At 37.1% G+C, this 21,950-nt stretch overlaps 1 protein-coding gene across 1 annotated transcript; it reads left to right on the top strand.

The window, feature by feature from the left end:
- The first annotated feature begins 819 nt into the window (after nucleotides 1-819).
- Nucleotides 820-21,536, top strand: LOC120628968 (mediator of RNA polymerase II transcription subunit 16). Its single transcript, XM_039897673.1, has 20 exons — nucleotides 820-947; nucleotides 1,445-1,622; nucleotides 2,166-2,298; nucleotides 2,849-2,978; nucleotides 3,627-3,775; nucleotides 4,723-4,887; nucleotides 6,524-6,640; nucleotides 6,744-6,808; nucleotides 8,365-8,508; nucleotides 9,316-9,426; nucleotides 11,272-11,395; nucleotides 11,932-12,052; nucleotides 12,613-12,699; nucleotides 13,739-13,904; nucleotides 14,532-14,701; nucleotides 16,378-16,523; nucleotides 17,719-17,819; nucleotides 19,087-19,187; nucleotides 20,729-20,869; nucleotides 21,446-21,536. Exons 1-20 carry the CDS (start codon nucleotides 886-888, stop codon nucleotides 21,480-21,482), a joined length of 2,448 nt encoding a protein of 815 aa, XP_039753607.1. The 5' UTR covers nucleotides 820-885; the 3' UTR covers nucleotides 21,483-21,536.
- The last annotated feature ends 414 nt before the right edge of the window (nucleotides 21,537-21,950 follow it).

Raw genomic sequence — 21,950 nt, 5'->3', positions numbered from 1 at the left:
TCGTTTCAACGATTGATTGTTCTTATGATTTCACTTTAAATAAAATTTTCTTTATTTTATTACGGTATCGTTATTTTTCGCCATCAGTATTATTAATATTATCGCCAGTAGTAACCAAGCGGTTTTGCGCTTTGTCTTTTATATGAGAAGCCCCAAATTAATTCCAGGGACCTACAATTAATGTGAATAAAACTTTTGAAGATCTAACTACTCAATGTCTGATTGTAGTACCTACCACCGATTTGGAAATCAGATTCGACAGTGAAGCTGGCAAGAAAAGCTATTACTCTTTTCCAACATCATTTTACAGTTTGAAAAACATTTCATATCCTCTGAGAGATGAAATGGGAGCGGTCTATTTCTAAGCAGCCTTGTCATTAAGAATTAACATGAATATATAATTCAAAAAACTCATCCTACCTAACTATCTCAGCTAATTTAAACAATGAATTAGAATTTAATTCATTATTTAAATTAGCTTACTCTCAAATCCATGTATTATTTAAGCTTTAAATAATAATTAGTGATTATAATTTAATTAGTCCCAATAGTTTGGATTCGTGCTCAAATAAGAATACTATTGACTGTTAAGTGCAAGCTCTTGTAAAGACTAAAAACTCACTCACCACACTTAACAACATGGGTCCAGGCAATGAGGATATAAGCTGCACAGCTTTCGTCCTGCCTTTTTTAAGTTTTTGTATCCTCTTTTGTTTATTAATTGTTTATCTGTGCCATAGAAAAAAGTTATTACTGATCTGTGCTCATCAAATTGACAGATTAGAGATTGTTGATATTTTTCAGTTCAAGTTATAAGAAGTTAGGTTTTCATGTAGGTAGGTATTAAGATAAATGTTGATTTATTGTACCTATTAAAATCAAAATATGGAGCTTATTTATTCAATGAGACGTAAGCCGCTGAAGTGTGAGCCGCCACATTTTGATGGGTAAGTCAAGTCTGTTGAATATATTTTATGTATAACTAACTTCACAAGATTATAAGAACATAATATTATCTTACTTTAATCTGTTTTTTATTTATATTTGTAGTGAAAAATGGGAATAAAATAGTTAAATTCTAATTAAATACTTGAAACTGGTACTTACAATACTACTTAACTAAAATGAATTTTTAAATTTATTTAGCTTTACACAAAATTAATCTGGTCTAAAAGTAGTGTTTTCGTTATATTTAAATGGGGACCGGGACTAGGAGGAACCACTATTTGTAGCATATTTTTGTGATGAGTAGTTCAAGTATAGTATCTCAATGCCAAGGCTTTGCATTTATGAATTGATGAATGAATGTATTTTTATGTGGTAAACGTAATACACTTTTATTGTACACCACACAAAAATACAGGAAAAATTAAAATAATAAGCTTACAAAATGCATACAATTGAAGATTACAAATTTACATTATATTTCTTTACTGCATTCTAGTACAACCGATCCAGAAGTAGTAAGACCAGTCTGTACAATATCTACATGTAATATTATCGCCTTTTCATCACTGACTGAGCTCACAGACTCTGATGGTGAAACATGGGGAGGCCATGTGTATGTATGTGATTTGGACACACCTTGGGATAGCCATAAAGTTACCAGTACTGTGCATCCTGTAAGTATACTTCTTAAGTTTATTGTTACTTCTAATGTTTAAATACTTGCAGCTACATTTTTTTCTTAAATTTAGAAATGTTTTTTTTAATTAGATTACAGCTTAGTTGTTAGAGTCTTTGGCTTCACTTTCTGAGTTCAAACCCTGACACTCATCTCTACCTTTTCATAGTTATTTGCGCTTTACCTGCAAAGGAAAACATTGTTATGAAATTCCAAAAACTCAATATTCTCAAAGGTCTGTTAAGTCCACCCTTCACACATAGCCACCAGCATGCTCGATAATGGCCTAAGCCTTTCTCATTATGGGAAGAGAGTCCCAGTGTCCTGTAGGGAGCTGCTAATGTGTTGTTTATGGTAAATAGTTTTTGCAGTATATAATTACAACGGCCAAAAAATATTTTAAAGATAACCTTAGTTTTATGTGTAAAATACATGTTGCTAACTTGGTTGAGCAACATGTATTTCAAGCACCATTACTTCAAGTTATAATATAAAATGTAAGTATCCTTAATTTTCTTAACTATCTTACATTATCTTTAAGGTATCATCTCTGGAATGGGATGGAGAGGGCAAAAAGTTGCTTGTAGCTACAACAGTTGGCGAAGTATCTGTGTACGGCCAAAAAGAGTTCTTGCTGAATGAATGGACTTGCTTATATACTGCTAATTTTCCAGGTAAAAATGTGCTTAACAGCATGTTATTTCATTTTGCATTTACTCAAAAATATTTATGATAATTTTTGTAATAACACAGGACAAATCCATTACCTGTCTAATCCAGCACTTCCTGTAATCAGATATGTCAATTATTATTGAATATTTTTTGAATACAAGATTGAATAGGTTACAATTTGTATGTGCAACCACTATCAGGAAACACATTGGTGACATTGGATCTGTAATTTGTCAGATTACAAAGCACTCGCTTTGTAATAAAATACAGACTATTAGAGGCCTTAGGCAGTAATCCAATCCAATCTAAAAAAATTGATAGTTCAACACTGCTCTGTAAAACGTTTCTGTTTACAGGGGTTTACTGTTTATTTAAAAAAAATTATGTGTTACCATGCGTCAACTTACCTTTCTTACTACAATTTTTCCTAAGCTTCATATTTGTTTATCTGGAGCTGAAATTAGCAGTAAAACTCCATTGTTATCAGATATCTTAGAAAGTCAAACCACCAATTATGGCATAATAATAGTGAAATAAGACTTTTTTTTCCAGGTGAATGTATAAAAAAGGCTGCATTTTTTCACAACGGTCGGAAGGTCGTAGCATTAGAAAAAAAGCCTGATGCTCCTATCTGTGACAGGATACAATTGTTGAGAGCCACGCCTACTTTGAAAGGATTTGGGTAAAGGTTTTTATGAATTCTATCAAGTATATACAGCCAATAGTGCTTGTGAAAAAGGCAGAATTCCCTTTAGAAAATTAATTCAAAGCTGTAATTATTCAATATCATTAGAGCCCCTATATTAATCATCACGTTTCATAAATATGAAAAAGTAATAAGGACACATACACAATACACTTGTATTTGTTTTCAAAATATGTGTAAATATAAACAAGCCAAGCGCTGTCGCTTTTATATAGTTAGGAATAGATCTTTTTACCTGTTAATACTTCATATGAATAATTTTAGGCTAACAATAATTTGTCTGTTTATTAATAAAAATTGTTAATAAATAATAACAATTATGCCCAAAGCGGTGACAGCCTAATGAGTAGGACTTCAACTGCACTTTCTTGGGATCGAGTTTGAATGCCAGCACGGACCTTAAGTTATATGCTCTGCTTCTCAATGGTTTGTGGAGTCCACCAATCCGCACTGGGCCAGCGTGGTGGACTACGGCCTTAACCCTCTCATTGTGGGAGGATACCCGTGTCCTTTAGTTGTCCGCTAATGGGTTGATATGATGATGATGATGCCATAAAGTCTCAAATGTCCTAAAAGTACATTAATAAGAATGATTCGCTTGAATAAATACATTAATGTTCTCAGGGGAGGTGCGTGTGAGGGCGCGTGTGTGGTGACGGGAACCGGGTTGGTGGGTGCACTGACGCCGGGTGAGGGCGGGCGGGCACACATCGTCACGGACTGCTTACGCGCTGTCCGGAGCCATATTGCTACAGCGTCCATCGCACACAAGAGTAAGTCATCAGCAGCCTAACACAGGTCTCCTGTCAGGAGAGATGGATCGTAAACTAAATCATATAACGAATCTCAACTTTGGCGCGTATTTCTTTAGTGAGAATTTCGTATTTATTTGTTTGATAATATTCCCTTCTCAGAAGTTTGTTTACCGTTTAACGGCTATGTAAATACCTCTTTCTTTGCTGCGCCACTGGCGAGCAATGTGTATTATATTTTATCTGTGGTTTATATATCCTTATTACGTCTGTGTTTTATGCTTAAATTATATTTCTTTTGTTTATTTTTTACAGTACAGTAATTATACTTTAATTACTTAAAAATAAAATTAATTTTAACTACCTTCATAAAAAAATTCAATTATGTGTTAGAATTACAAATTCTGTTTAGTACTATTACAATAATCAATTATAGGTGTATACAGCGTTCGTTCAATTTTTTATTAAATGGTGTCAGCAGCGTCTAACGCCAGCAAGCCAAAGAAACCTGGTTTAAAATATTAGTTACCAGTAGACTTTTGCATAATATTATCAATATTTTATTTATTACCTCGATTGATGAAGAAAAGCATACAGATATTTGGAAGATTCATTAGGGACATTTAATAACCAGTCCTTCAGGAAATGATCGGCAGGGTGATTACGTATCTCGCGACAGGTTTGCGACAGGCGAAAATCTTGCAATCACTGCTGTCTAACATCACTTTTGTTTACTTATTGTATGGAAAAGTGACGTTTGCCAGCAGTGATTGCAAGATTTACGCCTGTCGCATTGCCGTCGCGAGATACGTAATCACCCTGCGGGTTTATAAATGTGGACAGCAGAAAAAACAGGAAGACAAGATAATTTTTGTTTTTTGTGTCGTCTGAGATAAGGCCTAGATTCTGTGACAACATAATCTTGGACATTAAAAAAGGCTAATTTTTGAAGGTTTAATTTGTGGCAGATGGGAATCTACTGATAGCAGCTGGTTGGCGGCGGGGTAGCAAGCGAGGGGTGCACTGCGCGGTGTGTTCGGTCATACGTCCTAACTCAACCCGTTCTGCCCCTGTCTCTATACAGCTGCAACCTTTGCCCACCGTTTACCTCTTAGATGACGATGTTACGCCTAGTAAGTATATATTAATATACATAATTCAAAATTCAGAATTTATTTATATCAAGTAGGCCTTGTTTATAAGCACTTTTGAAACTAGAAGTCAGTCTGTTAGTATTTACAGCAGGCAGATTCTACCTAGAAGTTCCGACAAGAAACTCAGCAGATTGCTCTTTTTCAACATAATTTTTACGGTTAAACAATCTTTTTTTTATATTACATACTACGATAATAAACACACCGCCATCTAGTCCCAAAGTAAGCGTAGCTTGTGTTATGGGTACTAAGATAACTGATGAATATTTTTAAGAATAATATACATAAATACTTATAATAAACATAAACACCCAGACTCAAACATTGCAGCAGCATTGTGCTTAAGAAATTCATCAATTATGTGGTGATAATGATTTATAAAATGTTTTTGAATACATTGTTTAAACTTAGGTAAAAATATATCTAGCATAACTTGGCCATCATGTTATAAAAGTTTATACTCCATGATGGATTTCTGTACTTTTCTCAGACGATATGCAGATATCACTGATTAGGTCTGTTTCTAGTAAGTCGATTGTTTATATAGAACCATTTATATTGCGTTTTATTTTAAACTATATGCGCCCCACGGTGTTACTCGCGATGAGTAAGTATACGTAATTTGGTATTTTTTTTATATACTACAAGTTATCTCTTGACTGCAATCTTACCCGCTGGTAAGGTATGATGCAGTGGAACGGGCTAACCTGTTAGGGGTATGGCAGTAAGGTGTATTACCCCTAATCGGTTTCTATGCGACATCGTATAGTGTGTCGGTTAATCCGTAAACCAAAAATTCCGAATTTATAATTTCGCAAATTGCTCCTGCCGGCGATCAAACTCAAGGCCACCCACTTAAAACGACAGCGCTCACCGCTGCGCCAGGCAGGTCGTCGCAATTAAATGTACAGAGTCGTTCATTGGAGCACAGCTATTATAAATCTAGTCTCGAGGAAGTTAGCTATAGCAAACTGTAGCGTTTAGCGCGGAAACCATGGATATTTTGGGGGTAAAGAGTAGCCTATGTGTTAATCGTACTTGAATTTAAATGTAAACCTTTCTAATGTTATGGTTGTCACCAAGTAACTACACAGTTATTTTTTAACACTACAGTTATTTTTAAAAAAGTATATAGGTAACCCTGGAAGAAGTTGTGTAACAAATAAAAATCATTAGCATTAAACAACTTGTAAACCGAAACCTTTAAACATAGTACCTTGATTTTTTTTAGCCCTTTTTAAATAGGCTTGTAAGTGAGTTATATTAGTATCCTATGTGTTAATAATACTTGGATTTAAATGTAAACCTTTCTAATGTTCTGGTTGTCACCGAGTAACTGTACAGTAACCCTGGAAGAAGTTGTGGAACAAAAAAAAACATTAGCATTAAACAACTTGTAAACCGAAACCTTTAAACATAATACCTCAATTTTTTTAAGCCCTTTTTAAATAGGCTTGTATTAGTGAGTTATATTAGCAGCCTATGTGTTAATCATACTTGAATTTAAATGTAAACCTTTCTAATCTTATGGTTGTCACCGAGTAACTGTACAGTTATTTCTCAAAAAGTATATAAATCACAGGTAAATAGGTATATAACTGTGTTTTTTTTCCAGTTTCAATATCATGGTGGCTTCGAGACGACATCGATTCGTTACTGATCGCGAGTACAAATCTGACATTGTGGAAAATGACAGAGCAAGCATATCCTGTACACAAACTGTTATCCAAAGGTATGGTAACGCCGTTTTCACAAAATAGTTTTTTGAACATCTCTAAATAATTTACTTAATATTACTCTTACTCTCTTATATTAACTCTTACCTTCATTGAAAGGTCCCGTCCAAGGCAGTACAACACCTGGCGGGGGTCCAAAAACTGTAGATTGCTTCAATACCGTGGTAAGTTGATAAACATTGAAATATAATATACTTTCGACCTTTTATTTATCTGATTACAATTTTTTATGGGTGTAGCCTAGTTTAGCTATTGCCCGCGACTTCGTCTGCGTTTGATTTTGTTTTTTGCTGTGGCATTCAATTTAGTTGTATTTCCTAAAAAATTTAAAGTATTCAGTAACGCTAAGCTTTAAATGAGGGGTTTGCTGCTGTCCGCTGCGGAGTTCTGTCCTCTATCTCCAACCACATTCATCAGATCAACACAAAGTTTGGGCAAAATTAAACATATTATAACCTATAGTACAAAAATAATTATTAAAATCGGTTATAACTTATCGGAGTTATAGTGTAAAATCGTCAAACACTTTCATCCCCTCTCCCAAAGGAACCGAGCTTAATGTCAGGATAAAAAGTATCCTATATTACTTTTAACACTTCTAAGAATATGTGTACAAAGTTTCAGAGGATCGGTTAAGTAGTTTTTGCGTGAAAGCGTAACAAACAAACTTACATTGACATATTTTATAATATTAGCAGAGATGTTAGTTCAAGCTATTCCCACGAGGTTGTGGGGATACAAAAAGAAAAAAATATAAATTTGATACTCGGAGTATGTAAAAACACTAAGTTAATAAAAAGTAGAAAATTATAAAAAAAAGTCAACATCTCCTGAGGATGCTCCGGTTTCGGAGCGAAACGTGCGTAGAGCGTACATTGCCGAAGATCTGTTTGGTGTAAAGTATAAGGATTGAAGAAATTTTAAATTACACCATACAGATCCTCCTGCTTTTCGCGGAGTATAGCAAATTAAGCTTATTTTTTACAATACTGCCGAGTGGCGCAGTGGGCAGCGACCCTGCTTTCTGAGTCCAAGGCCGTGGGTTCGATTCCCACAACTGGAATATGTTAGTGTGATGAACATGAATGTTTTTCAGTGTCTGGGTGTTTATCTGTATATTATAAGTATTTATGTATATTATTCATAAAAATATTCACCAGTCATCTTAGTACCCATAACACAAGCTACGCTTACTTTTGGGCTAGATGGCAATGTGTGTATTGTCGTAGTATATTTATTTATTTAATAAAGATTTTAAACTAAGATTTTCGTGGTTAATCAACATTTCTTAAGTATAGTTTCACGGGTACATACCGCGATAATATTTAGGATTTGTCGTTGTTTAGACCCAGTTGCATGAATCGTGGTCACGAGTCACGACGGGACTGCGTAGGTACGAGATGTCAAGTCGGATGTCACGGGCAGAATCTGATTGTCGATATTTAACGAACTGTACACAACGAACTGATACTGTAGGTGTAGGTGTAGGACGTTAATGCACGAGGTGTAGTGTGTCGAACAGTTCGTGAAATACCGACAAAAAGAACACGAAAGCGGGTAGTCAGATTCTGCCCGTGACATCCGACTTGACATCTCGTACCTACGCAGTCCCGTCGTGACCACGATCCATGCAACTGGGTCGAAATATCGACAAATCCAAAAAATTGTCGTGGTATGTACCGTTGGACTATACTTAAGAAATAAAGATTTTGTTTGACAGGCGTGGCAACAAGCCGCCGTCTGGCAAATGGAAGGCAGCGATTGCGCAACTTACGTATCCTCGGCCCGGTTGCCCTCAGTAGCGCACGCAGTACTTTGTACCCCGAGGGCACTTCACCTTTTAGCGAGGGATACACCCCACTACGTGAGTATTCAGTCATCATCATCATCATATAAACCCATCACCGGCCCACTACAGGGCAAGGGTTAAAAATAGGTTTATAAAAAAAAAAAAAAAATCTCGTTTTTTCTCCTTCTAACTAATAATATTCGCAAGTTGTATTGGCAGTCTTTAAGTGGGTCTACAATATTACATTTATATGTTTTTTCATTTTTTGTTTAGTTTTTAAGAGTTGTTGTTGTAACCTGTTGATTGTCCCTTAAATAAATAAATAAAGGGTTTCCTCCCACAATGAGAAGGGTTTAGGCCGTAGTCCACCACGCTGGCCCAACGCTGATTGAGGAACTGAGAGTTCTCCATAATCTTTTCAGTGTCCTTTGAAAACATTATGGAGAACTCTCAGGCATGCAGGTCTCCTCACGTTGTTTTCCCATACCGTTGAAGCAAGTGATATTTTAATTTCTTAATACGCACATAACTTAGATAAGTTAGAGGTGCGTGCTGGGATTAAAACTCGGTCCCGCGAAAGTGAAGCCGCAGTCCACTACTGGGCTATCAACACTGCCTCACGAGCATTATACTAGTACTAATCGATCGACCACTGGGTCGGACCGGACCGGACCAATGAATAGTATTGACTAATCATTTGTCCGGTTTTTTTTATCAATAAATTCTTAGTACTAGCACTTTTGTTTATTTATTGTATGGCAAAGTGACGTTTGACAGCAGTGATTGCAAGATTTACGCCTGTCGCATTGCTGTCGCGAGATACGTAATCACCCTGCGGGCTAGGATTAGGATAGATTGGATTATATTATTTCTGATTAATAGTTACATTCGCGGCCCATTATCACAAGCGGCGTGGGAGTTGGGGCGCCGGAGGTGGCCAGTGGCGCCGGGACCCCTCCCAAGAAACCCAAATATGGACCCGGCTCTATACCTGTAAGTGTTTATTATTTTGTTACTGCTCTCAGGCTGTTTCCATAACAGTCCACTGCTGCTTTTTAATACTCAATGGTTGTTTTCATAACAGTTCTCGGCTGGACTAAAGGCCACTCCTAAAGGGAGGGTTTGCCCGGAAACACCACGTGGGCAAACAGGTTTGTGATCTCAATAGTTGGTGGCAGTATCACAGCGGACGCTGCTGCTCGTTCTTTTTTACATTCTCTTAATCGCCTCGTACGAGACCCTCGGAAAGAGGAGGGGAAGTGACAACTGTATTCTGATCTGTCGTCACTACGCGGCACATATTCATACCTACTAATAAAAAGATATGAGCCGCCACGGGACGCATGGCAGATGTAAAACATCGAAATTATTTTGTGCAATAATAGGCAAAAAAGTACAGATATAGACGGGAACTAAATATGACATGAAAAAAAAATACATTATAAGTCATGATAAGAAAATTATGACAGAGTATTTAATATACATTTATATTCTTCATATACGAATATTTTTAATTCAAAAATTCCTTTAAGATCAATTATTTTCAATAGTTACTATTATGTATAACGACAAGGCTGCTTGGAAGCAGGCCGCTCCGCTCTCATCTCTCACAAAACCGAAAAATTCTAACAATTGTTAAACTATAAAATGATGTTGGAAAAGAGCAATCTGCTGAGTTTCTTGCCGGCTCTTCTCAATGGAATCTGCCTTCCGAACCGTTGGTAGTCACTACAAACCGACTGACTTGACGTTTCAAAAGTGCTTATTAATTAGGCCTACTGAAATAAATGAATTTTGAGTTTATATAATATTTATATAATACCTATAGTAAATATATTCCATCATATAGCGTGGAGAAGAGACGCCACGGCCTGTATCGCCACACCAACGATCAGGTTTACCCTCCGCCTTTACATGTTTCACATCAAAAATTGCAATAATGGCTTTGGTCGTGGCTATCCCCTATCGACTACAAAGACGTACTGCCAAGCGTATGTCGTAAAGAAACAGAATACAGTTATAGGTTTAATATAACCGCCCTTAACAGATTAGCCCGCCATCATCTTAGACTATATCACTCATTCATAGCTGAACATGCCCTTGGCATCGGTAGTTAGGGACACTATAGCGACGCTATCTAGACGTCGGCATTCACCACGAGATCAAAGGCGAATACTGTATCTCTTCTGTGACAAACGACTCTGGATGATAAGTAACTTTTGTCTTTAAGCTTCGATCGTGGCTATGTTTTCACCCAACCGACAAACACTTGCTGTCAAGTGATCTAGCGTTCCGGTACGATGTCGTGTACCATCATGCATGTGCATCACCACTTCATAAGTGAGATTGCAGTGAGGGGCGAACTTGTGGTGCAAATTAAAAAAAAGTAAGCCGTCACGGGACCCCTAGCAGTTTTGAACCATTGAATATGTTGTATGCATAAAAAACCTGATGACGTCAGGAATCATAATAAACAGTCATAAAATAATGACTGTTTTTACATTTTCATTAAAAATTTTAAGAAAAAATTCAAGTTTAAAAGTTTATTTGAAATCGCAACAACTCGTATAATACATATATTCCATCAAATATCGATGCGTCGCCAGGGCCTGCATCGCCACGCCAACAATCAGGTTTACGCTCGCCTATACATGTTTCACGTCAAAATTCGTGCTTCAAGTGCGGGGCGAGGAAAAGACCCTTACTGGCGCCAGTAGTAAGAAGACAATATAGCGACGCTATCTAGACTTGTCTGCATTCACCACGAGATCAAAGGCGAATACTGTATTTCTTTACACTGTGATAAGAGGCTGATGGAAGGTAACTTTTGCTCCGTAGAGTGGAGCTAGTTGCGCGACAGTGTGGTGTGTGGAGATGTCAGCGTTGGGCGGCGTGGTTGTGGCGGTGGACACGCATTCGCAGCTTCACGTGTACAAACTGCACCAGCCTGCGCCCGACATACGTATGTTTGCTTTATCAAAGGCAAAATGGCATAACTTTTCTCATCTATGTCAAAATTGCATGTCCTTTTTCATATCAGTGGTTAAACTACATGACTTTGTTATCTTTGTTTTAAGTGCATATCTGTTTTTTCTGTCAAAATGCATGTATTTTTTATTAATAATGCATGCCTTTTTTTATATATATTCTAAATGCACATGTGTTTATACCTATGTCAAAAATGAATTTATTTTGTACTTTTGTCCAAATTGTATCATTTTATATCAATGATAAAAACACGTGTATTTTTTATGTATGTTTAAAATGCAAATATTTTTATGTCAATGTCTAACATACATGCCAATAACTATGTTCAAAAGATTTTCTTATACTACATATTACAAATACAATTCTTTTTAATCTATTAAATTATGAAAATATATGTTTATACTATGCCAATAGAAAACCGCTGCACATTTTCATCTTTGCAAAATTTGCATCTCTATTAACAATGACATAAACAAGTGGGTTTCCATATTACATTTTATTTTCATTTAGCCACACCACTATCAGTGCAGCACGTGACCTCCTTACTGGAATACTCCATGGTATCAGGTTACGATTCGCTCGATATACTGATGACTCTCAAAGCCAACATCGTTGAAGCTGTTTATGAAAGGTATTTGCTTGCTTTTAAGGCATTAAACAATTATTTTTTTTTGTTTTTGATTGTACAAGTAAAACACCAAATTATTTTCTTAAGTAATGTTTTACGGTCTTTTTTATAGTTCTCAATTAAGTTTACTGAGTATTGTAGTTTTGTTCGTGCATAAACGATCGAAAATAATTGATATAATTTGCATAATTAAGCCAGATTTTTATTTTAAGAAACGTTATATCTTTGCATGTCATTGTTTTTAAAATTAACATAATTCTTAACTATAAATTGTTAGAATGTTTATATGTGTGCATATGTTGCTTAAACGTATATATGTTTTCATATATCCCCACGAAGGTAGTGTACATGTTACAAATAAGGGTACATATAAATCTGTTTATTTTTAACTTTAGTTAAAAGTTTCATAATTAAGATTTATGCGTTTGCTGTCACCTTTTGTGTATTCTTATGACTAAGTTTAATAGAGTCTTCTTAATTGCTGTATATGCTATTTTTATTATTCACAGTTTTAAGTAAGCTGTTTGGGCCTTAATAAATAAAATAATTAATAAATATTGCAGGATAACAGAGAGTTTCCAAAGACAGCCGCCTACTTTCCAGCAGTTTTATTTCCACAGTTGGCTCAAACTTAGGATAGCTCTCTGTAGGTAAGTTGACTGTGATCATTACTATCTGCAAGGAACTATAATATCAAAAATATCTAATAAATTAAATACTTATACCCGCACTCACACGCGCACATTTCACCTACACATACACCCAACCAGAAACCCTCCCATACTGGCATACACACACACTCACACCCAAAAACACGTCAAACTTATAACACCCCGTTAAAGCGCTCTTGATGTCCTACGTCCACCTCATTGGGATCATTTACCGGGGTCGCCATTCCATCACCTTATGACCCCAACGTCCAACGGTTCTCCGACTATGTGTCCTGTCCATTGCCTCTTTATTTCTGATTTGATCACGTAAAGATACTGGCAGCATAGGTTTTTCAACCGCCTGCTTTACGACTCTCAGCCTTCTTACGAAGCCGATAGTAATCGACCACGTTTCCGAGCCTTATAACTGGTTATTCTTTCTTCAGTATTGATTGAAATCAAACTAGTAATTTTTAATAAAAAAACTTTTTATTTGACACAGTAATAGACCAAAACTAATAATATGCTAATCGCTATCGTCGATCGTAAAACGATTTCCTACAAACAGAGCAATACTTCAAAGAGCATGCAAGAAACACGTCCTACGAAGTGCCCCCTATGTACCTGAGGCGTCACCTACACCTTAAGCCTCACGCAGTGCCGGATTAACCACGATAGCAAGAGTAGCAATTGCATACACACACACACTCACACACACACACACATACTGAGCCATAGCAGATCTAAGGCTCTTAAAAAGAATTTGCAACGAGCCCCGCGCTTGCTTAATCCACACTCACGCACACATTCAAACACACACAAACATACACACACACACAAACACACACACACACACACACATACATACTGAGCCATAGCAGATCAAGGGCTCTTTAACAGAATTTGCTACGGGCCCTGCGCTTTCTTAATCCGGCACTGGCTTCACGTGCCTCGAGGGACGTAATAAGCATGGCGGTAGTACTTTCCCTGACGAGCTCTGCCACAAGCAACTCTACTACAACTAAATTCGTGTATGTAGTTTGTCAGCGTCATGGCAGAGCAGTGCTGCGGCGCTGACGTCACTCCAGCTGTGCTACGCCGCATGGGCCGCCTGCGCGGGCGCACTGCGCGACGATAAACCGGACGCCATTGCACCGTTGACAGCCTTGCTGGACGACCATACGCCGCTACCGGAACACGACAAGGTCTGTATTTGAATCGCGAATAAAAAAAAAACTATTATTAACGATACAAGGCAAAATAATATATGTATATATTTTGTTTGTTTCATATCGGAGTTTAATTAATATGTAATTACTTTTATATCTTATGTTTTAATGTTGAATTTTTTTATTTATATAAATCTCTAGTCCGTACTTACGTATAATCAATTTATGTATTGCATAAATATGTATATACTTATATATATTACTAGTTGTACCCTGCCACTGGCACATTTTTATGGACTGGTTGACAAATGAGAAACAAAACAAAGAATACATTACATATATCAGCGAGTGTTTTTCTCGGTTTCGCCAGATGGTGCGGTCACTGGTACATCGATCGTTAAAAAAAACTGTAGTTTTGCGGTCGCGGATATGTGACTGATGCAAAAAATAGATAAAAACAATCCTTAATGCGTTTTATATATCATCAGCTGCAGTGCAGAACTTTTTGAGTTTTTAAAGCGTAGGTACACAAACCAACATAACACATATATAATAAATACGAATGTAAAAAATAAAGACAAGTTGTTTTTATGACAACTTTATCCAGTATTGATTTCATTATTATTGATACTGTTACATATTTCTTTCCCTACCATTTCACAGAATCTCCTAGCATTAGAAGCGAAAGCGGAACTGTCTAGCGACGGAGCACTTCAAGCGTTGCAGCCGCTGCAAGCGCTTAGACGGCCGCTGCAACGGGCGCTGCATACAGCGCTAACAGCGCTTGCTGCGTTGCAACCGGCTAACCTGCACCAGTTACAACATCATAATGGGTTTGTATATTCCTCATAGCCTAAGAGCAGGTGGAGAATTTTAAGAGGTGCTTGATAAAGACTGAATGTATCGAATATGTTTCATTGACATCCACTTAGTGCTATATTGTCCTATTTAGAAATAGTTCCTCTAAATATGACAATGTAACAAAAATGTTGCCAACAATTTTGCAGTAACTTGGGTCATAAAAATAAACACTATACTTGCAGCCTTTATACACATACACAAGTTAAAACATCGAAATAGATTAGTTTAATACCTAGATAGCTTGAAAAGGCTTGTACGCCTTTTCAAGGTATCAAGGTATTAAATTTTAGCTAAAAGATACTCAGTTTTAATAAACTTTCAATCTTTAATCAAGCACCTCCTCAAAACATCCAAACGCCAAAAATAGCGCCGTAACTTGGGTAATAAAAATAAACACTATAATTGCAGCATACATACACATATACAAGTTAGAACATCCAAATAGATTAGTTTAATAACTAGATAGCTTGAATAGGCGTACAAAATTGTAGCTAAAAGTTCTTTTTTTCATAAATATTGTCTTACATACTCAGTTTTAATAAACTTTCTATCTTTAATCAAGCACCTCCTCAAAACATCCAAACGCCAAAAATAGCACAGTAACTTGGGTAATAAAAATAAACACTATACTTGCAGCATACATACATATATAAAAGTTAAAACATCCAAATAGATTATTTTAATTACTAGATAGCTTGATAAGGTGTAGAAAATTTTAGCTAAAAGTTCTGTTTTTCATAAATATTGTATTACAAACTCAGTTTTAATAAACTTTCAATCTTTAATCAAGCGCCTCCACAAAACTTCCCACCCTCTCTCCATGTCCATTAAGATGTTGATTTTCTAGATTTTCTTGTTGTAAACCCCTCTAGATTTGTTTCCCCTGGTCTCAATTATTGTGATAACTAACTTCCCTAATATAAGGTACGGTTTAACCACGGAACAATAATTTTGCTAACCCTGCGGACGTTCGGGCGATATTAATGTTTTACAGACAGATGTGAATGTTAGTAAATAAATACAACAAAATTTCTTGGAATCAATTCGCGTTATCGTCGTGTGGTTAGCCGATTGCAAGGAATTTAAATCTTGTTGCGTACACATTACAATTCAAATTTCGTCGCTTAGCGCGAAAGTAAAATGACCAAAGTTTTCAGGATTTACAAAAACACTTACCATGCAAACGTCAGGTAATAAACTCATTATTATTAAAATCCTTTGCGTCCTTTCATCTAATTCTATGCCAAAAATTGATGATTGGTTTCTTAGTTAGGGCGTTAATGAAGGACAAAGAAACAAACAAACCTTCTAATCTTTAATATTAGTAAGAATTAGCGGAGAACTGCTTACTGCATCTCCAAATAAACTATGCTAATCTAAGTAAATAAATGCCGAAGTTTGTATGCATGGTTGGATGGATGGATGTTTGTCACTCTTTCACGCAAAAACTACTACACCTATTATACTGACTGAATTCTGGAATGGATTTAGATTATACCCTGGATTAATATATAGGCTGCTTTTTATCCCGAAAAAATGTACAGTTCCCGCAGGATTCATGAAAAACCAAAAAACCGCGTGCGAAGCAGTGCGATCGCCCATTATGTTTTCGCTTCGTCTAACTGTAGCCTCACTGTGTTTCCCGTAGGTATGAACTATGGTCGGATCCCGCAGCAATAACTTTATTGAGGAAGCTAGTAGTAGTAGCACGGGCTTGCGGTCGCGGCGGCGAGTCGCTCAGTCGCCCGCTCGCGCGACTAGCGGTTAGCACGCCGCCTAAGCCCGACCTACTGGGTGAGTTTTATTTACTAGTTGCAAATGGTCTTGCTTCTGTCAATTTGTTTGATGCTTAAAGGATGCCGCGTGCGGTGTACATCCGCAGGAGAATTTGGAATTCTATATCGAAGTGCGAGGCCGTATTGAAAGGTTGTTTGTTGACTTTGGCAGGATTTTTTTTTTCGTAATTGATGTACCTAGTACCTACGTCGAACTGATGTTATGCCAGGTATAGATATTTAAGTATGGATCCAGAACGTAATGATGTTGGATCCTTTATTATAAATAGATACAGGACACAATAAACCCAACACTTCACGTGATGAAAAATAGTGTCTATTTTATTTTTGTTTATCTGCTCATATTTTTCATTTAAATTTACTTTAACTTGTCTTTATTATTTATATTCGTCTTTATTACATATAATACAATACAACAAACAAGCACTAACATAAAAAGCTAAATTTAAACAAAAAAAACTAAAAGCATAAATATAAAATACCAATTTCCCCTGCCGGTGTACCGAAACTATGAAATTGAACAAACCATAAACGGCAACACTCGTGCATGCAAGGAACCTCGACCTGCAACGTGCCTCCTTATGTCCATCGACCTTGAGGCATAGGTATTAAGCTTCATGTGCCATGCCATCATCGACGGCCGAGTGGCGCAGTGGGCAGCAACCCTGCTTTCTGAGTCTAAGGTCGTGGGTTCGATTCCCACAACTGGAAAATGTTTGTGTGATGAACATGAATGTTTTTCAGTTTCTGGATGTTTATCTGTATATTTTAAGTATTTATGTCTATTATATTCATAAAAAAAAATAACACCAGCTACGCTTTCTTTGGGGCTAGATGGCGATGTGTGTTTTGTCGTTGTATATGTATTTATTTATGAGGGCACGGGTCCCTTCCCCTTCTCAGTATGAAAAGGGTTCGGAGAATAAATCTTTCTCGCCTACTTTTGAGGGTGCTGAGTCCCAGGTTTGCAAGCCTTTGCTCATATGAAAGGTTTCTCAATTCTCTTGGCAGTTTAGTGGCTCGTCTTTGGACCTTTTCAAGCATTTGTATATCCTTAACAAAATAGGGACTCCAGACCTGAAAAGCGTACTCCAACAAAGGTCTTACATATGTCCTTTATATCGGAATGCTCACGGCTTTTTTCCTTCACTGTTGAAGCTAGTGTTATTTTAAGTAAAAATTTGTGTGCGTAGAGGAGTGTGCGTGCGTTTGTGCGCAGGCGCCGGCTCGCGTTTGGGATGCCTTGCCGCGCCGCTGTCTCGCTGCGCCGCACGCCCGCGGCTGGCCGCTATATGTAAGAACACTTTACTTTACTACATTTGATTTTTCCTCCCAAGTGTTTTTATTTTTTATAGAAGTAAAGTACTATCTGTTACCCGCGTTCTTGACGTCCAGTTTTTTTTTAAATCCAGTGGGTACTGTTAGTTTAACTGGTGTTAAAAGTAGCCTTTCTTACTCACCAACCTTTCAACTAACTCTACTACGCACTTTTTTATTTTAAGTAATATTTGACGGACCAAGCCGTTGGCCCACTGATGGTAAGTGGAAAACCGTCGCATATAAACCGAGAAACACTTCAAAAGGCATGCAAGGAGCATGTCTACCAAGTACACGTACCTGTAAATACACCGATAACCACGCCCTTCAGACCGGAACACAGCATTGCAACAATGCTGCTTAGCGGCAGAAATATGCATAGCCGCAGTATTTCCCCGGACGAGCTCTGTCACAAAAAGCCGTAATAATATTTTGCAAATTTTTGATGTTGCTTTGTGTACGTACTACGTACGTGTAGTAAGACAAACAAACAGACACACTTTCGCATTTATTTTATTTCTATTCTATTTATTAAGACAAACAAACAGACACACTTTCGCATTTATTTTATTTTTACTCTTCATTCGTACACCAACCACATCATTAAGAAAACCAAAAAAAAAAAAAAAGGACAATCACTTCACGAATGTAGTAGGATGCAAAAGGCGGCCTTATCGCTAAGTAGCGATCACTGCCAGGCAACCTTAGGAAAACGAAAAGGTGGGGAATACTGTTAAAACATACATACGATAAACTACATACTAGTACATAAACCAGACTACACAAATACAACAATACTATTGATAAATTTGGACGGCCGATTGGCGCAGTTTGCAGCGACCCCGCTTTCTGAGTCCAAGGCCGTGGGTTCGATTCCCACTACTGGAAAATGTTGGTGTGATGAGCATGAATGTTTTTCAGTGTCTGGGTGTTCATATGTATGTAAGTATTTATATATATTATTGATAAAAAATATAACCATAACACAAGCTTCGCTTAAATTGGGGCTAGATGGCGATGTGTGTATTGTCGTTGTATATTTATTATTATAAATGTACTAATACATACATTAACATACCATAAATACTTAAATATGTGTTAGAGTAAATAAATAAAAATTAGTCTTCTTTATTGAGCGAGATAATGAGCCTTAATAGCCCTTTTAAATATGCCCAGTGACTTCGACTGTGTTATGTTCAATGGGAGTTAATTTGATATGTTTAAAACTAAACAAAATTTTTTAGTTTGAGTACGGCGTGGAGCCGGAGTCGCTGCGCTACGTACCTGAACCTCCTGTGTACGCACAGTCTGACATCGCGCCCTCTCTCGACATGGATTCGATAAGGTAAGCTGAAATAAAACCCTTTATTACAAAATCCTTTATTTCTTTTTATGCTAGTACAAGTTAGCCCTCGAGTGCATTATTTCCTGGAGGTAAATCACGATCCAGTCTAATTTTTTTTTTTTTTACGATTTCCGAGCTGAAAATTAGCATCATGGCAATAAATAATGCCCACTACCATCTTAGGCTGCATCATCACTTACCCCCAGGTGAGATTGCAGTCATGGGCAAATTAAAAAAAAATACAACGTAATGTGTTGATAAGTAAGTAATGGGTTTTTCAATTTTAATTGTTTAAGTTATTAATTATGCTTTATTTTATGGAATTACCGCTGCGAATAAAAAATATATGTTCATAAATTTGGTTCATATATGACATATGAAAATGTCCGCACTGAAAAAAAAGTCAACCTGTATCAATCATTATTATATCAACCCATTACCGTCCAACTACAGGGCACGGGTCTCCTCTCACAACGAGACAGGGCTAAAGCCGTAGTCCACCACGCTGACCCAGGGCGGATTGGTGGACTCCACACACCTTTTGAGAATAAGAACTCTCAGGCATGCAGGTTTCCTCACGATGTTTTCCTTCCACGTTGAAGCACGTTGCTGGAAAAACGCGCAAAATTTATAAAAGAAAGAGGTGCATGCTGGGATATGAACTCGGCCCTTCCAAAGTGAAGTCGACGTCCGACCCACTGAGCTAGAACCGCTTATGGTTAGGGGTATGACAGTTGAATTAATACTTACTCCTAAGAAAACTTGGGTTTATTTTAAAACTAGCATAAAAGAGGTATACATTAACTCACCCATACAGCTCTGTTCTCAAAGAGCTTTTTCTGCAACAGTCCAATTTTATATAATCACTCGCCTAACCGTATAATTGTGATGCAAATTTCCTTCGTTTAAGAGAAAGTAGAAGAAATTCATATTCGATAAAAGTTACTACGCAATTGATGATTATCTCATAGATAAGGTGTATGTTTTTAATTATTATTTTTATTTCAATACTAACTTTTATATTAATTGTACCTACATGCTATATGCTGTAAGCGGAATTGACGGCCGATTGGCACAGTAGGCAGTGACCATGCTATCTGAGTGCGATTACCTCAACTGAAAATGTTTGTGTACATAGATATTTTTCATTACCTGGGTGTTTATTTTTATAGGTATTTTAAGCATTTATAAATATTCTTGAGTTACCTTAGTACCCATAACCCAAGCTACGCTTAATTTGGCGCTAGATGACGATATGTACAAAAAAAAAATTTCTTAAAAGCTAAGCACTTAAATTCGCAAATAAAAGAAATAAAGAACAGTTTACCTTTTTAAAATTAGAACATTAGGTGTAAAATAATTATATTTTACCTCTAATGTTCTAAGCGTTCACCATAAAATGGGAAAAAAATTGTGAGCTAGCAACATTCCGCGTATGTAAATGGGACGTGCGCGGGGTGTTTTCTCTGTTTTTTGGACACAATGCACTGCATACAATAATGGCTGAATGAGGATTCTGTATGTTCTTAATTCAATGGTAGGTACATGTACTTGGGTGGGGGGAGAAGGGCTGCGCGTTGGCGGCGATGCGGCCGCTGCGGAGCGCGCGCCCTTCCCGCCGCCACGCCAGCGAAGCACCCACTGCAGAAGGCCTACGACGGGCGGTTCCTGGCCGCCTGCAGGTCAGTAGCACTACTTGTCACCATAATTCATGTCACGTAGGACTTCCACTGCTGGATATAGGTATTTTGGAGGCTTTACCAAACCCCAAGGTCACGGATTCTAAAAAAACAGTTTCTCTAATTTATTTCGACCACGGTTGTCAATCTCTAGATATTCTAGTCCAATGGGACGGCAGATCCGACACGACTGGAAATATATTGGGCTCAGGACCGACAGTCAATGGCGTGCACTTTATACATGCACAAAAGCACTGCATACCCAAATTATTTTAAATAACTCTTATTGGAGGGAATTTTTTCCATTTTATGCCATGTACCAGCTTTATGCAAACCCTGTGCACGCCACTGCAGACAGTTAGTAGTAGAGTAGGGTGCACTCTAAAGCACGGAGATGAATCTCCGCGAATGTCCAAATGTCGGACTGGTTTTGAGAAAATTATTAGGTAGACAAAATTTTTTAACCCCTATTTCACACAGCTGGAAGTGGAACTTAGCTGGAACAGGCAGATAGATAGACAGACAACAGACACATCAATATTGTTAAGCAGCCAACGTGTTAATGAATTTTTTTTTCAGGTGCGGTGGTAAATGGACGCTAGTTTCTAATGTATAATATTAGTGGAAGATTGCAAGCAAATAAATGTTATTTATATTGTAAATAAATTACCAGTAATAATAAAAATCTTTTCCAATTTACTATATAATTTGTTTTTATTTCCTAATGAAGCATTACTTCAATTTTACGTTTCGTTTCTCGGATCGTGAAGAAAAGCCAATGAAAATGGACGATAAAGTTGCGGAAGTAACATCAAATATTGGCATAATTTCGGAACGGAACGTCTCACAGGTTTAAGGGACAACTGTACACGAAAATGCACATCGGTCACGGGCCGATAATTACGAACTTCTCACCGATTTTCTGACCGTCTCCAAATGTAACTCCATAGTTTGATGGATTTAATGGATAGATTTAAGCACAAAATGTGAGTGTGGAATCGGCTCGTGTATGGTGGTTAATTTTTAACGGAATAATACGCCTACCGCCATATGAAGTTTTTTAAGAGCACGTAACATCGCCAAC

This window comes from Pararge aegeria, chromosome 13 (assembly GCF_905163445.1).
Source record: "Pararge aegeria chromosome 13, ilParAegt1.1, whole genome shotgun sequence".
Classification (NCBI taxonomy): Eukaryota; Metazoa; Arthropoda; class Insecta; order Lepidoptera; family Nymphalidae; genus Pararge; species Pararge aegeria.
This window is presented reverse-complemented; position numbering and strand designations above follow the sequence as displayed.